This window comes from Chanodichthys erythropterus, chromosome 2, assembly GCF_024489055.1.
Source record: "Chanodichthys erythropterus isolate Z2021 chromosome 2, ASM2448905v1, whole genome shotgun sequence".
NCBI classification, from domain to species: Eukaryota; Metazoa; Chordata; class Actinopteri; order Cypriniformes; family Xenocyprididae; genus Chanodichthys; species Chanodichthys erythropterus.
The window spans coordinates 3,680,484-3,694,876 of NC_090222.1; the positions used below are offsets into that span (position 1 = coordinate 3,680,484).

The window sequence follows — 14,393 nt, forward strand, 5'->3', positions numbered from 1 at the left end:
GAAGAATGTGAGAAACTGCCCAAAAATTGGTGTGCCAAGCTTGTAGAATCATACTCAAAAAGACCTGAGGTTGTAATTTGTGCCAAAGGTGCTTCAACAAAGTATTGAGCAAAGGCTGTGAATACTTATGTACATGTGAATTTTTTTTTTTTTTTTTTTTTTTTTTTTTTTTAATTTACAAAGCTTTCAAACAGATTTCTTTCACATTGTCATTATGGAGTATTGTTTGTAGAATTTTGAGGAAAATAATGAATTTACATAAGTTACATAACAAAATGTGGAAAAAATGAAGCGCTCTGAATACTTTCCGGATGTACTGTATATGCCTCCTCTCGAGCTTTGTTTATAAAAAAATCATTTGTCACTTGAATTCTGCAATCTTTCAAGATGCAAACATGTAAGAGGCTGACAAAGAAGGTCAAGTATATACTGACAAGTATATGACAGCATATACTTGTTTAATCATTGACATAGCCTACATTTTAAAATCTTTATTTTGTATATGGCAACATTATTACAATATTTCTAGGTATAAATCACTGACAGAGACCCCTCCCTTATGAGCCAATCACTGTTGGCATAGTAAGCATGTGGAAATCATCAATAGCAATGAGGTCAACCCGCCCTTTCTCTTAGCTTAAGATTTCTCTCTGTTCCTTAGTAAAAGCTTGTCTCAGCAGCTTTGTGAATAGGTTTTAAGAAAAAACTTAGGTAAGAACTTTTACTGCTATTTAGGAGAACACTTAGTGGTAAGATAAAATGTTTTGTGAATACAACCCCTGGTCTAATAGCTTCTGAATGTCGATAGCCATATTTTTAAAGTCAGTGTCCTCATAGACAATGATGGTACCTTGGACAAAGACACCGAATGCCAATTTTCAAGACAGTTGGACAAACTGTTGCATAGTTATAGGCATTTTCAAGTTTTTTTCCTGTTATAGCTCCACCAAGTGGCCAAATGCTGTGATTTTGTTCACGTTACATCAGCATAAGGCCATACACGTGTGGCAAGTTTGGTAAAATTATCTAATTCATTTCAAGAGTTAAAGCCATTTAAGTGAAAGTGGCCACTTCCACTTTGAACATTTGGCATGTTTAACAAGTTTTAAGTTTTTTTGTTTTGGTAATTATTGGCATTAGGTCTTCTGCACTGGTTTGGTTCTGTTTAGGATCTGGGCTTTGTGCTTGAAACTCTAACCCCTGGTTTCACAGAAAAGGCTTAAGCTAGTCCTAGACTAAAATGCATGTTTGGGCAGTTTTAACTGAAAGAAACTTGTTCTGACATATCTTAAAATATGTCACTGCCATTCTTTTGCCTTAAGATGCACACTAGATTGTTTACATACACTGAAAACATACAGGTGCTGGTCATATAATTAGAATATAGTAAAAAAGTTAATTTTTTTTATTGTAAATTATTTTAAAAAATGAAACTTTCATTTATAATAGATTCCCTACACGTAAAGTAAAACATTCCAGTTTTTTTTATTTTTTATTATTTGTTGATTAGAGCGTACAGCTCATGAAAGTCCAAAATCTAATATCACAAAATATTAGAATATTTACATTTGCGTTTCATTAAATGACCATCCCTACAGTATAAATTCCAGGTATCTCTTGTTCTTTGAAACCACACTAATGGGGAAGACTGCTGACTTGGCAATGGTCCAGGAGACAATCATTGACACCCTCCACAAAGAGAGTAAGTCACAGATGGTCATTACTGAATGTGGTGGCTGTTTACAGAGTGATGTATCGAAGCATATTAAATGCAAAGTTGACTAGAAGGAAGAAATTGGGTAGGCAAAGGTGCACAAGCAACAGGGATGACCACAAGCTTGAGAATACTGTCAAGTAAAGCCGATTCAGACACTTGGGAGAGCTTCACAATGAGTCGAATGAAGCTGGAGTCAGCGCATCAAGAGTCACCACACTCAGACATCTTCAGGAAAAGGACTACCAAGCCACTTCTGAAACAGAAACAACGTCAGAAGCATCTTACCTGGGCTAAGGAGAAAAAGAACTGGACAGTGAACAGTGGTCGAAAGTCATCTTTTCAGATAAAAGTAAATTTTGCATTTTATGTTGAAATCATGGTCCTAGAGTCTGAAAGAAGACTGGAGAGGCACAGAATTCATGCTGCTTGAAGTCTAGCGGGAAGTTTCTGAAGTTAGTAATGATTTGGGGGGCCGTGACGTCTGCTGGTGTTGGTCCATTGTGTTTTATCAAGTGCAAAGTCAAAAGATGAGATGAGAAACAGTCAATCCAACAATATACAGATGATCTGAAGGCTCAATAGTGCCTCAGCAGTGCCACAAGCTGATCACTTCCATGCCACACTTCACTGATGCTGTAATTTGTGCTAGGAGCAAGTCATTTGCTGTAATATGTGCTGCCGACCAAGTATTGAGTGCAAAAATGAACACACTTTAAAGAACTTGAACTTTTCTGTTTTGAAAATCCATTTTTTGATTGATCTTAGGAAATATTCTAATATTTTGAGATACTGGATTTTGGATCAAGTATAATCATCAAAATTAAAAAAAAAAAAAAAACAACTTTTGAAATGTTTTACTTTACATGTAGGGAATCTAGAATATATGAAAGTTTCATTTTTAAAAATAATTTATAATAAAAAAATGAACTTTTTCACGATATTCTAATTATATGACCAGCACCTGTACACTGTTTTTTTTTTTAGTGTATGTTTATAAAAGCTACTTAAATAAAGGCCTAATCCTGGTTTAGGCTAAGCCCTGTCTGTGAAACCGGGCCTAACAGTATTGTACTGTAATATTTTATTCTTAACAAAGTATCTTAATATTGCACAGGAAAAAGAAGAGGAATAAGGCTCCCCCAGTGTCCGTCTACAATCCCAATGAGCATGCTTTCCTTCCAGGCCTCCATGGTATACCCATAACACAGGAAGAGGAAGATCCTCACACTTATGTGTACATAGATGACACTCTAGTATATTGCCATCTGCTTGAAGATGATGCTGAAAATGAACAATGTAAAGAACGCTCTACAGATGAGAGCCCACCTCTGAGTGGCCCACCTTTACCTGACAGACCAGTCAGCAAAGGTAAAAGCCTAGTCACTAAAGGCAATACGTTGGTTGACAGTGAGCACTATGGTTATATTCAGTCAACTACATCTGGCTCCCCAAAGTCTCCCATCAAAACCTCTCAGGAAGGTGCCTATGAAACCAGACTGTGTGTGTGAGAAAAGAGTCCTTAATGGAATTGAATGTTCTACTGTAAAATGAAGTTTTTTTTTCTATGTGTCTAACATCTAAAACATTTATATATTTAGTGATTTTATATGTGGACTTGCTGCTTGTTTTAATGATTGTATGTTTTTGATATTAGAACATCTACGTTCATTTGCATCTTGTGAAGTTAGGAGATTTTTTCTTTTTTTTTTTCTTTTTCTAAGAAAATAAAACTGTAATCAGAAATGGTATCATATTGCAAAGTGTTCTCTGTTGCCTTCTACCAAGTGATCTCACTGGTACAGTCTGAAAATGTGAGCGTCGACTCAATCTCATGGGAATACACAACTATTTCGCATTTTGGCAATTTCATATGAATTTGTATAATTTGAATGTTATGAAAACATAATAAAAACATAAACAAACAAAAAAATAGTGAACAGAAAGGTCCACCTCTAAACATACAATTCACTAGGGCATAAGCAGATTGTTTGAAAACATATGAATGAATTCATACAAATTCAGACGAATTAGCCACTAATGCACCAAAACATAAAATAGTTATGAATTGCCATGGGACTGTGTTAGAGATTCTGTCTGTTCAAACCCATCAAAACTACTATTGTTTTATGGCTTTTGTGAATCTGCTGAGCTATAACAGGGGGCTTCTGTTGTCAATTGTGTCTGGTTATTAAACTGATGATTCCTGACTTAAAACTAAACTAAAGTGTGTACTGCAGTGCCAAGGATGCTAACATTAAGGGGCAATATTTTTTACTTTTTAAGGGCAATTTTTATAATTACCTTATTAAATGTATCTGGGTTGTGTTTTGTCAAATACTTAAATTGAACTAATAACTTTAGTCATTCAGAATGCTATTGCTTTATTACCAATAACATTTTATCAACATCAACAAAAGCTTCTTTACACTGCGAAGGTGACATGGCATTCGTTTATTCACACTATACTGTTTAATGCTGCTCAAAGGTGGCATACTCAACAATCATATAATGTACAATAAATAGCCCACATAAAGTATATAAATTGCAAAATGAATCTAAATGCCTAGTTATATGCTCAACATTGAGAAAAACACATAAAAAAAAAAAACGCAATCTTTAGACTTCTGCCTTTTATACACTGATTTTAGGGGAAAATGCAGAATGGATTCAAATATGGTCAAATGTTTTACACAAAGGTACGAGTCAGTTGTTGGTAGCCGAAAGCTAAATTAATATGTCAAACGAATTAATAAAACAATAAAAAATCTACATCTAAAGCAGAATTAAAGGGATAGTTTACCCAAAAATGAAATTTCTCTCATGTATTCACCCTTAAGTTATACCAAACCTGTATACATTTCTTTGTTCTGCTGTACACAAAGGAAGATATTTTGGAGCAGATCTCACCCCCTATTGACTACTATAGTAGGGAAAAAAATACTATGGCAGTCAATGGGGGGCAAGATCTGCTTGGTTACAAACATCCTTCCAAATATGTACCTTTGAGTACAGCAGAACAAACACATTTATAAAGGTTTGGAACAACTTAAGGGTGAGTAAATGATGACAGAATTGTCATTTTTGGGTGAACTATCCCTATACCTTGATTTTTTGTTTGTTTGTTTCATTTTAATTTTAGTTAAAGTATTAGTAGTTTTGCTGTATTTTTGTCATTTTTATTATTTTTTTAATATGTCTATATAGTCAATAAGTTTTAGTTTTTAGTTTTATATATTATAGTACTTAAACTAGTACCGGGTACTTTATAATGATTGAAATCACGAAATAGCCTTAAACAGTTACTAAATAAACAGCAACATTTTATGTTTTCTAATACATTTCATGCATGGATTGCTCCTGACAGAGCTGCACGAGCTCGCCACACCATCTGCGGAACAGTTATGTTGTGTGGACACCAAAACGAATTTAATTATTTGCATGAGTAGATTACATACAAAGTCAATGCAAAGACGTGAATTCGTGCCTGGCGATGTGAACGACGCGAAATTGGGCGACGCGGTTGTCATTGTCACCAAGCCAATCAGCTAAGAGCTTATTGACATGTCCAGTTATACGAGCAGCTACAGTGCAGTTTGATCCAAACCCTATTCAGAAAACACTGAGTTATGCAAGGAGGGAAACGAGGTACAACACATGACTATGGGATATTGCGCTCTTGTGCAATTCATGCCTGAAAGGCCAATGATGCATGATGACACGCCATCCCCTTTGTTCAGTTCAGCTCTTCACCGAGTCTCTGGCTGTGTGGGGCTCAGAGGTGTTGTACCTTGTTTCCCTCCTTCTGGGAACAGCAGTTATATGCATAACTCGATGTTCCCATTCAGTCGGTTCACTACAAGATTATGGGACATATATTCATGCCTCGCAAAGTCGCTGAACTAAATGTAAGGGACCAGCACTGCCACATACCCCTTTTCCTTTTCAAGGGAAAGATGGCCCCTGGCTTAAAGCCCCTGTGGTAAGCACGGACTGAGCCACTGTCGATGCAGAGACATCTAGTCAGTAGAACCGTACAAATGTTTGCAGCCATGCCTAACTGACCACCGCACAAATGTCCTCTACAGACACCCCTCTAAACGCCCATTATGCTGCCATGCCTTTTGTGGAATGTGCACGCACCCCTGCCAGCAAAGCTAAACCCATACTTCTATATGCATTAGAAATCGCCTCCGCAATCCATTTTGAAAGACGCTGTTTAGACAGCGGTTTCCCCCTAACCGGGTTGGCAAAACATACAAAAAGTTGGTCAGATGAATGCACAGCCTGCGTCTGCTCAATGTGTAAAATTTGCACAGGGCACAATGCATGGAGTCTCCTGTCTTCCTTCAATTCAATCCTTCAAGTCAATCGAGTGCACTATATGCCCCTGACTTGACTTTTGGTGTGAAAGCTGCTGTTTGGTAAGACAGCATCCTTAAATCCAAGGATTCCAAGGGCTCAAATGGAGGCTCAAACCTTGCCTCCAAAACCACAGTCAGGTCCCACGATGGCACTATCGATTTTGGAACAGGGTTTAGCCGCCATGCTTCTTTTAAGGAACTGAACGGCCAGCAGGTGCGTGCCCTCATGTCAGGCCGAAATGGCAGTTAAGTAAACTTTTAGCATAGAATGTGAGCGACTTTCCTCCAATAACTCCTGTAGAAAAGTCAATTCCTTGGGCAAGTTGGGCATTGATATGGCAATAAAGTTCTTCATCTGGACCACTGCTCAAATATGTGCCACTTCAATGCATAAAGCCCCCTTGTCGACGGCACCCAAGCTTTCTGTATTATGGCCACGACATTGAGTCCTGCTGCGATTAGATTCTCCCTCTCAGCAGATAGGCCCATAGAGACCACAGTTCCAGTCGAGGGTGTAGAATCGAAAGAGCACCTGGCATCTCCCCTGCCTGGGACAGCAGGCACTTGCATAGGGGAAGACACCACGGTGTCCCTGACAGCAATGTCATGATACTCGCGTATCATGTCTTCGCTGGCCAGCGAGGGCCACTAAAATCAGTGATAGATCCTTCTGCGCATTCTGTCTAGAGTGGACTGTATCAGTTTCACTGGCGGAAATGCGTAGAGTAGAGTTTTGTGCCATACATGTGACAGGGCATCCACCCCTGGCACACTGCTGTGTGTGATCGAAAAAAACAGTGGACACTGCGTGTTCTCTGTAGACACAAACAGATCTACCTTTGCCCTGCCCACATCGTCATGCATCATTGGCTTTGCATGAATAAAGGTGTCTTCAACAGATGCCGCAAGAGTGTGATATCACTAATTATGAAACTGCCTCTGACCTGAGACAGATGGACATGTGCTCCACAGCTGAGACGGATCACCTGTAGTTGGTGTCCATCCAAGAAATCCTGGCAGTGACCCTAGCTAGCAGGTTATCAAACTGGGCACCCCTCATCCTCAAGTTGCTCTGGAAGCGGTTGTCATCCAGGCAGGGGCGCCGCTAGCAATTTTGGGCCCTTTGAAAGAATTTGAGGTTGGGGCCTCTACTGCAACAAACAAACAAGTCAACCTAGCTATCCAAAATCTTTGTCTGCAATTTAATAATAATTACCTATTACTTTTGCTATTGCTTTTGACCACTAGCTATCAGTATTTAGTCAGAGACTTCCCATGGCTGTAGCTAGCACTAGCAAATGATTTATTATGCAAATGTAATAGAAAAATACAGTACAGTAATCAAATATTCATATTCATACATTCTTAAACAAAACCAATTGTTTAGTCAAAAATTCAAGAAGGTCCATATTCTAAAGCTCTAACTTGTACTCAGCCTTAAAATAACATAGTTCTTGTAATTGTTAACTATAGCATTTGTTACAATAAGGATAAAATTACAGGTAAGACCATTTTTCTTTTTTTGTTTTTATAGCATTTGTTATGAAAATTAGCAACACCGTTTAGAAACTATAGCTACAACATGCCACAGCTGTAATATAAATCTTTAGTGAAAAATCTATTCTAATAGATTATCTATTATAAATTCTACAACTAATCAAAATTTGCCACAATAAATAAAATAGAACATGATTCTAGTAAATGTGGTCTTCATGAGTTTAATAAGCTTGCAGGATGATGTTTTCTCATCTTTTCATCAGTCATTTTAATGGCTGTTTTAGATCATGTTAGACTGTCTCCATAGCAATTTACTATCCTCGATAGAATCCAAAAGGGTTGCACATTTTATCATCAGCGTCGCATAGGAATGGCTCGTGCAAATATTAAGACTTTTGGAGCTGGTGAACGCGCTTATGGTGATTTGCACGCCACTCATGCAAAATTAAACAATTGGGCTTCAGTCACAGTCATATTGCGCAGACAATTGTAGACAATTGTTTGTGTTTTATTCAATTTGACGTGAAAAACAAATAATCCTACAAGTAATGCAATGTGAATATTTGCATCACTTTTGGTATGCACACACCATTAGCCAGGTTTCAAAGCACCAAATGCGAGTAAAAATCGGCCTTGAAACTATTACTCACCAGTTGCCCTGTATGCAACATGCGCCAATCATCTTCCCAATCTTGTCATGAGAATCGTTCATTTTTACTCAGTTAAAATGGGGCAGATTCAACCAGACTTCTCATCATATGAGCATCAGCATCTCATTAGGATGTGAAACTGATAATTAGTAATGCTCTGAACATTCAAGTGCAGGAGAACATAGGAATTACTTGACTCAGATCAACATTTTGTCACAGATGAACATGTGAGACGTGAGTGTGAGGATTATTTTCAGTGAATTCTTTAAAGGGATAGTTCACCCAAAAATGAAAATTTGATGTTTATCAGCTTATCCCCAGGGCATCCAAGATGTAGATGACTTTTTTTCTTCAGTCGAACGCAAATTATGATTTTTAACTGCAACCGCTGCCGTCTGTCAGTCAAATAATAGCAGTGATTGGGAACTTGAACAATAAGAGTCGAAAAAACTTCCATAGACAAATCCAAATTAAACCCTGCGGCTCGTGACGGCACATTGATGTCCTAAGACACGAAACAATCGGTTTGTGCGAGAAACCGAACATTATTTATATAATTTTTACCTCTAATACACCAATGTCCAACTTCGTTCAGCTTCCTTAGTGAGGTCTGATCGCGCTCTGACAACGGAAGTGATGTCTCGCGCTCATTGAAGTATATGGGCGAGACATCACTTCCGTCTTCAGAACGCGTTTTTTGATCTCACTAACAGGAAGCTGAACGAAGTTGGACATAGTGGTGTATTAGAGGTAAAAATTACATAAATAATGTTCGGTTTCTCGCACAAACCGATCGTTTCGTGTCTTAGGACATCAATGTGCCGTCACGAGCCGCAGGTTTTAATTTTGATTTGTCTAAGCAAGTTTTATTTACTGTTATAGTTGAAGTTCCCATCTACTGCTATTATTTGACTGACAGACGGCAGCGGTTGCAGTTAAAAATCATAATTTGCGTTCGACTGAAGAAAAAAAGTCACCTACATCTTGGATGCACTGGGGGTAAGCAGATGAACATCAAAATTTCATTTTTGGGTGAACTATCCCTTTAAAGCACTTGAGGTTCTTTTCCACTGAATAATTTTCACACTGAAAATTACCTGTTACACAAGGGTGTAATAATGGTAGTTCCAATGAAGCTCCATTTCCAGAAGTATGTTATGTAATGCATTTTATGTAATACTTTTCTCATGATCTTGCACAAGCCTTGTAATATGACAGACATTTTATTGTGTTTCTGCTATTGTCAATAAAAGTTAAGAAGCCATTATGACACAGAAAAACATTTGCAGGAATTCCACATTTTCAAAATAAGAATTGAAAGAGGAAAAATGTGAAAAACTTTCCAACCCAATCTCGTGAGAAAACATACATTTATAAGAATGTATAAATTCTTTTTTAATGAAGCGATACATTCTACCCCTTAGTTGGGTGTTAGATCTTAAGGCAGGAACACACCAAGCCGACGGTCGTCCGTTGGGCAGTTTTTGTTAGTTGGTCGACAGAGTGTCCCGCACCGTCAGCTGAAGTTGGTCCTCTTCGGGGTTTTTTTCGGCCGATTCGACATGTCGAATCGGCATCGGAGCTTGTCGGTCCGTCAGGCCATCTGATTATTCTGATTGGATGTTCAGCTACTGCCACCTGCTGGTATGGAAAGGCATTTCATCTTACGCAGGCGCAGAATGGACGTGCTACTTGGCCGTCAGCTGTCAAGAGACGGTTTGGTGTGTCAGGGCAACTTTTGACCCAGACGCTGCCGACGTGAGCCAACCCCGCAGTCTGCTTTCGTCGCCACTAGTTCATCGGCGTTAGCTTGGTGTGTTCCTGCCTTTATGGAGACATGCAAATGAGATCGTACAAATTCAAATGAATTTGCCAACAAGTAAAATAGTTACAAGTACAAAGTTTTTTTCCCCACTTTTTATGTAAATGCACAGTTCCTGTTAGTTTAAATAATAATTAATTTGATTAAAATTCAGTATTTAGTATTTTTATAGAGTTCTCATTCTACTGTTTACACTTAAAAATTAATTTTCTTTATTGGCATTGATGGTTCCATGAAGAACCTTTAACATCTGTGGAAAAGCTTCCTGATTGTGGATTATTAAAATATTCTTCACACTAAATAAAAAATTGTTCTTTTAAGAAACGTTCACTGAAAGGTTCTTGGTGGGACTTAAAATGGTTCTTCTAAACTCTTCTAAATAAAGTTCTTTATTGCCATTGATGGTTCCATGAAGAACCTTTAACATCCATGGAATCTTTCCATTCCACAAAAGGTTCTTTATAGTGGAAAAGGGTTCTTTAGATCAGTGGTTCCCAACCACATTCCTGGAAGTTTCTTTAAGAATTGAAAGGTTCTTTGGGGAACCCAAACTGGTTAAATCACTGTGGAAACCCCCTCTTGGTTGGAGCTATTATTTTTAAGTGTATGGCATCACAGCAAAAACTCATTTTTGTAACCTTTACTTTTAAGAGTTTAAGGACATTGCAGTGTTTACATACTTTTGGTTGTGTATTGTATATACTGTATGTTCATCGTGCAGCATTCTATAGCATGTAGCTCTAATAAAAGTTTAGACAATGTTGAACTGGCAGACAGACGCCTTTTCACCACGGCAGTCCTCGTCAAACCACTTCCCGTTGGCCGTGCTGGACAGGATGGCACAGTTCTGGCTGCGGCCTCCGTCAGGCTGATGGGTGATCTCTGATTCCCAGTTCTTAAAGCGTATAGGTGAGCCTGTCTGGTCAGTCCACTCGCCCTCCTTCAATATGTCATTTACACCCAACCAGATGTGCCCTTCTGGCCCAATGGTCTGCCGGACGTATTCGTACAGCTGGTCATTCTCATCGCCAGAAAGAGGGCTGCTGAGTGTTCCCCCTTTTGCAATGCAGTCATCGTTTGCCAAGTGAAAGGTCTTCTTCATCGTGTCTGCAAGAAAACATTTGCCTGGGATCTTGATGCCTTTCAGGCAAACTGAAGAGAGAAGGAAAGAACTGCTTTAGGATCAAATAAAGGTCATATTTGTTCTTCCAGGTCATTACATGGTTGTCCTGTTATGCCCTGTGACTAACACACAACAGACAACACTGAATTCCACACACCTCATACTCATATCTCATATACAAGAGAGAAAGTTTTCCAGACACCAAGTACATCAACAACAAAATCCTGCAGTTGTGCTTAAGTGTATTGAATGCGCACTAGTACTTCAAATCTTAGAAGTATATATATAAAAAAAAAAAAAAAACTGTACTTGCAGATAGTATAATATTATTGAAATAAAAGTCCACTTATGTGTATTTAAAGAGAGTACATGTTCATGACACTTATGTACTTTTTAACAAGTGCAAAATGATGTAAAAGTCATTTATTTAGTAATTTTATATCATTATGTTTTAATAATCTTTATCATGGCATAAAATGTCAATGAGTCAATTAGCAAATGTGTAATTATATATAAAGTTTCAATAGAAATTACATTAAAGTATATGTTATTTTATCATAAATGCTTGTCATAATATTTGGCAGTTCACTTTAAGCTTATTTCATAGATTATGAAGGTAATTATGAAATTACATATAAATGTACTTAAGTCCTACTTAAGTGGGTCAAAAAAGCACTCTAAAGTTTAACTAATCACATTTAATATACATATAAACTATAATACATTTTTATTTTATTTCAATTAACATGCAATTTAGTGTCCGAAAACATTACATTCAATTCACACAAGTATTTTTTAAAGGATTTTTTTTTTTTTCGAAATGATTTCAAAAGCACATTATTATTTGTAAACTATAAAATTTAGTCACAAGAAGTATTAAAATAGTACACTTGACAAGTATACTACTAGTGCATTCATTTTAGTATACTTACTACTAAATTATGCTTGGAAAAGATACTTGAACTTAATTTTTCTTAATAAAATCAACCTGAAGTGTACAGTATTTCATATTGTTGTGTATCTGGGTGTCAATCATTTAACCAATGTAAAATTTAAAATACCCTGCTGGTAGATGTTGTAACTATACCATTCTGGCTACAAAAAGCTTTATTTTTAAAACACCACAAATATTTCATTATACATTACACAAATACTTTACTAGTGCCCGATTTTTTTCATGATAAAACATGGACTTTCATAGTTTTGACTGATTTATTATTATTACTAAAATATACAAATAATATTAAAAATGAGTGTAACATATTGCTTGCTATTAACGGAATTCTCCATAAATTGTGAAAAAAAAAAAAAAAAATCTCCATAAAATCAGTACCTGTTTGTAGAGCTTGTTGTTCCTTCAACAGATTCAGATCTTGCACAATCTGATCAATCTGTTTCTTCAGCTCCTCAATAGCAGCACTGTTCAAATCTTTTTTTTTTTTTTTTTACCAGCACAAGGACAGAATTTACACATTATAAACAAACTTTATATGCAATGTTTATTTTTTAGACATACTAAAATTCAAAATTAAGCTAATTTTGTAAAATATTAATTTTGTAAAATCTAATGTTAAACGTTTTTAATAATTAATGCAAACTACCTATTGCATAAAAACACAAAAAGAACAAATGTGAGTACAGAAATGGTCTGTGCTGTGTAGAAATCTTGTAGTTTAGAAGTGCAAGTTGCATCTTAATAATAAAGCATTTTCTGTTTACCTTTTTTCCCATTCTTTCTCTTTGTAGAGCTCTGCTCCGGGCTGGACCGCACAAGACAAACGACACAAATAAGAAGCTTGATGGCTTTAAAATCCATATTGCTCACTGTACGTGTAGCTAGAAGCCTTTGAGACAGCAAGCACACTGATCTGCTCGACTAAAGAGAAGCTGCCCACCACAAGCTGCGTAACAGCATGATGAACAGATGATTTTAATTTAACAGTGTTGAACAGATCAACAAGCCTCTTTTTCTGGCACTGCCTGGCTACATTAATGCAGTGCTACACTGCAAGTTATTTCACATTATTATTGTTAGTTATTATTATAATTATAGTAGAAGTACTATTATCTTGTATTGCACTGCATCATTTACTAAGTGTATCAGTGGCTTTTTGTTACAGTTGTTAATCATCAATAGTAATGTGTATTCTTTGTATTTATTATCATTTACTCTATCCTCTAATTTGAAAACTAAGCATTTTCATTAGTGGAGGATCCTGAATTTTATTTAGTGTTAATCCAAAGCATTTTTTATAAACATTTTTTTACATTAGTTTGTGAGATTACATCAGTGCTATAACCTCACTGGGTGGAGTGTCATCTGTCCGTTCTCCACACTCACAGACACTTGGCAAGCATAAAATATGAAATACATGAAAAACATGATGGGTGGATTACGGGTGTTAAGTAGAAGCACATGCGGCAGTTATAACCAGTCTTGGGGAAAGTCACAGTACCTTTAAAAGTAATGCATTACACGTTTCTTGTAATGCGTTACCCCCAACACTACATGAACTTTGTTTGATTTTAGTAAACTAAACTTAATTTACTTGTGTTTATTCAATTGATTTGTCCAGTGTATTTGAATTGACAAAATACAAATCTCAACTTTTGCGAGTAAGTAAAACAGTAGGCAAAAAATGCAAAAAAAGAAACAAAATATAATGAGTTGATTTTTTTTTTTGTAGCCAGCGGATTTGGCTCAAGTGGAATGTCCTGTGCTGGGCCCAAGTAAAGCATTGTAAATTACTCAGGAACTCCCACCTGTCAACCTTTCAGCCAGCTGCAGACTTCATCAACAGGGGGAATTTCGGAAGCGTGGGACACAAGCTGACGACTGATCATCCTGCAGTGGGCCACTCATTTGGAGGGTATATAGTGTTGAAAGGCTGAAACACCCAATGATGCAAGGGCATACTACTGATGACGTGTCCCATGCACAATTGAGCCCAAATGGTACCCTGACCAATATTTACCTCCCACACAATTTGGAGAATCCACACCAGTTGATTGTCTACCACTCCTAACAATAGGGTAAATCTCGGAAAAGTGCTCACCACCTATTGGCACAAGAGACAGCTTCTAACATCTTGTCATGTGTTTTTTTTATTCTGATTTTCTGGACAAGTCCATTGACTGCTGTGAAAGGGCAGCTGACAATATGGGAAAGTCTGTGTGGCAGCTTGAGGAGACAGCTGGCCGGAGGGAACAGACTCCATTGGGG

General features: G+C 37.1%; 2 protein-coding genes across 2 annotated transcripts in view; one reads left to right on the forward strand and one right to left on the reverse strand.

The window, feature by feature from the left end:
• The window catches only part of LOC137024313 (CUB domain-containing protein 1-like), a 32,786-nt gene extending 28,869 nt beyond the window's left edge, over positions 1-3,917 (forward strand). Inside the window, exon 9 of the mRNA XM_067391702.1 lies at positions 2,832-3,917. Within this exon, the coding sequence (XP_067247803.1) occupies positions 2,832-3,225 (394 nt within the window). The 3' untranslated portion in view covers positions 3,226-3,917. The remainder of the gene's footprint in view (positions 1-2,831) is intronic.
• Positions 3,918-9,314: 5,397 nt separating this feature from the next.
• On the reverse strand, positions 9,315-13,073 carry clec3ba (C-type lectin domain family 3, member Ba). The gene is made up of 3 exons (XM_067391731.1): positions 12,890-13,073; positions 12,504-12,599; positions 9,315-11,199 (listed from the first exon to the last, which is right to left on the reverse strand). Exons 1-3 carry the CDS (start codon positions 12,984-12,986, stop codon positions 10,799-10,801), a joined length of 594 nt encoding a protein of 197 aa, XP_067247832.1. The 5' UTR covers positions 12,987-13,073; the 3' UTR covers positions 9,315-10,798.
• Between the last annotated feature and the right edge of the window lie 1,320 nt (positions 13,074-14,393).

What these genes read in the sequence shown, in the direction of transcription:
- clec3ba (XM_067391731.1), bottom strand. Translation starts at nt 12,986, where the DNA reads ATGGATTTTAAAGCCATCAAGCTTCTTATTTGTGTCGTTTGTCTTGTG. An exon ending in GAGAAAGAATGGGAAAAAAG is followed by an intron (nt 12,600 to 12,889) that starts GTAAACAGAAAA and finishes AAAAAAAAAAAG; the next exon opens with ATTTGAACAGTGCTGCTATT. An exon ending in ACAACAAGCTCTACAAACAG is followed by an intron (nt 11,200 to 12,503) that starts GTACTGATTTTA and finishes TTCTCTCTTCAG; the next exon opens with TTTGCCTGAAAGGCATCAAG.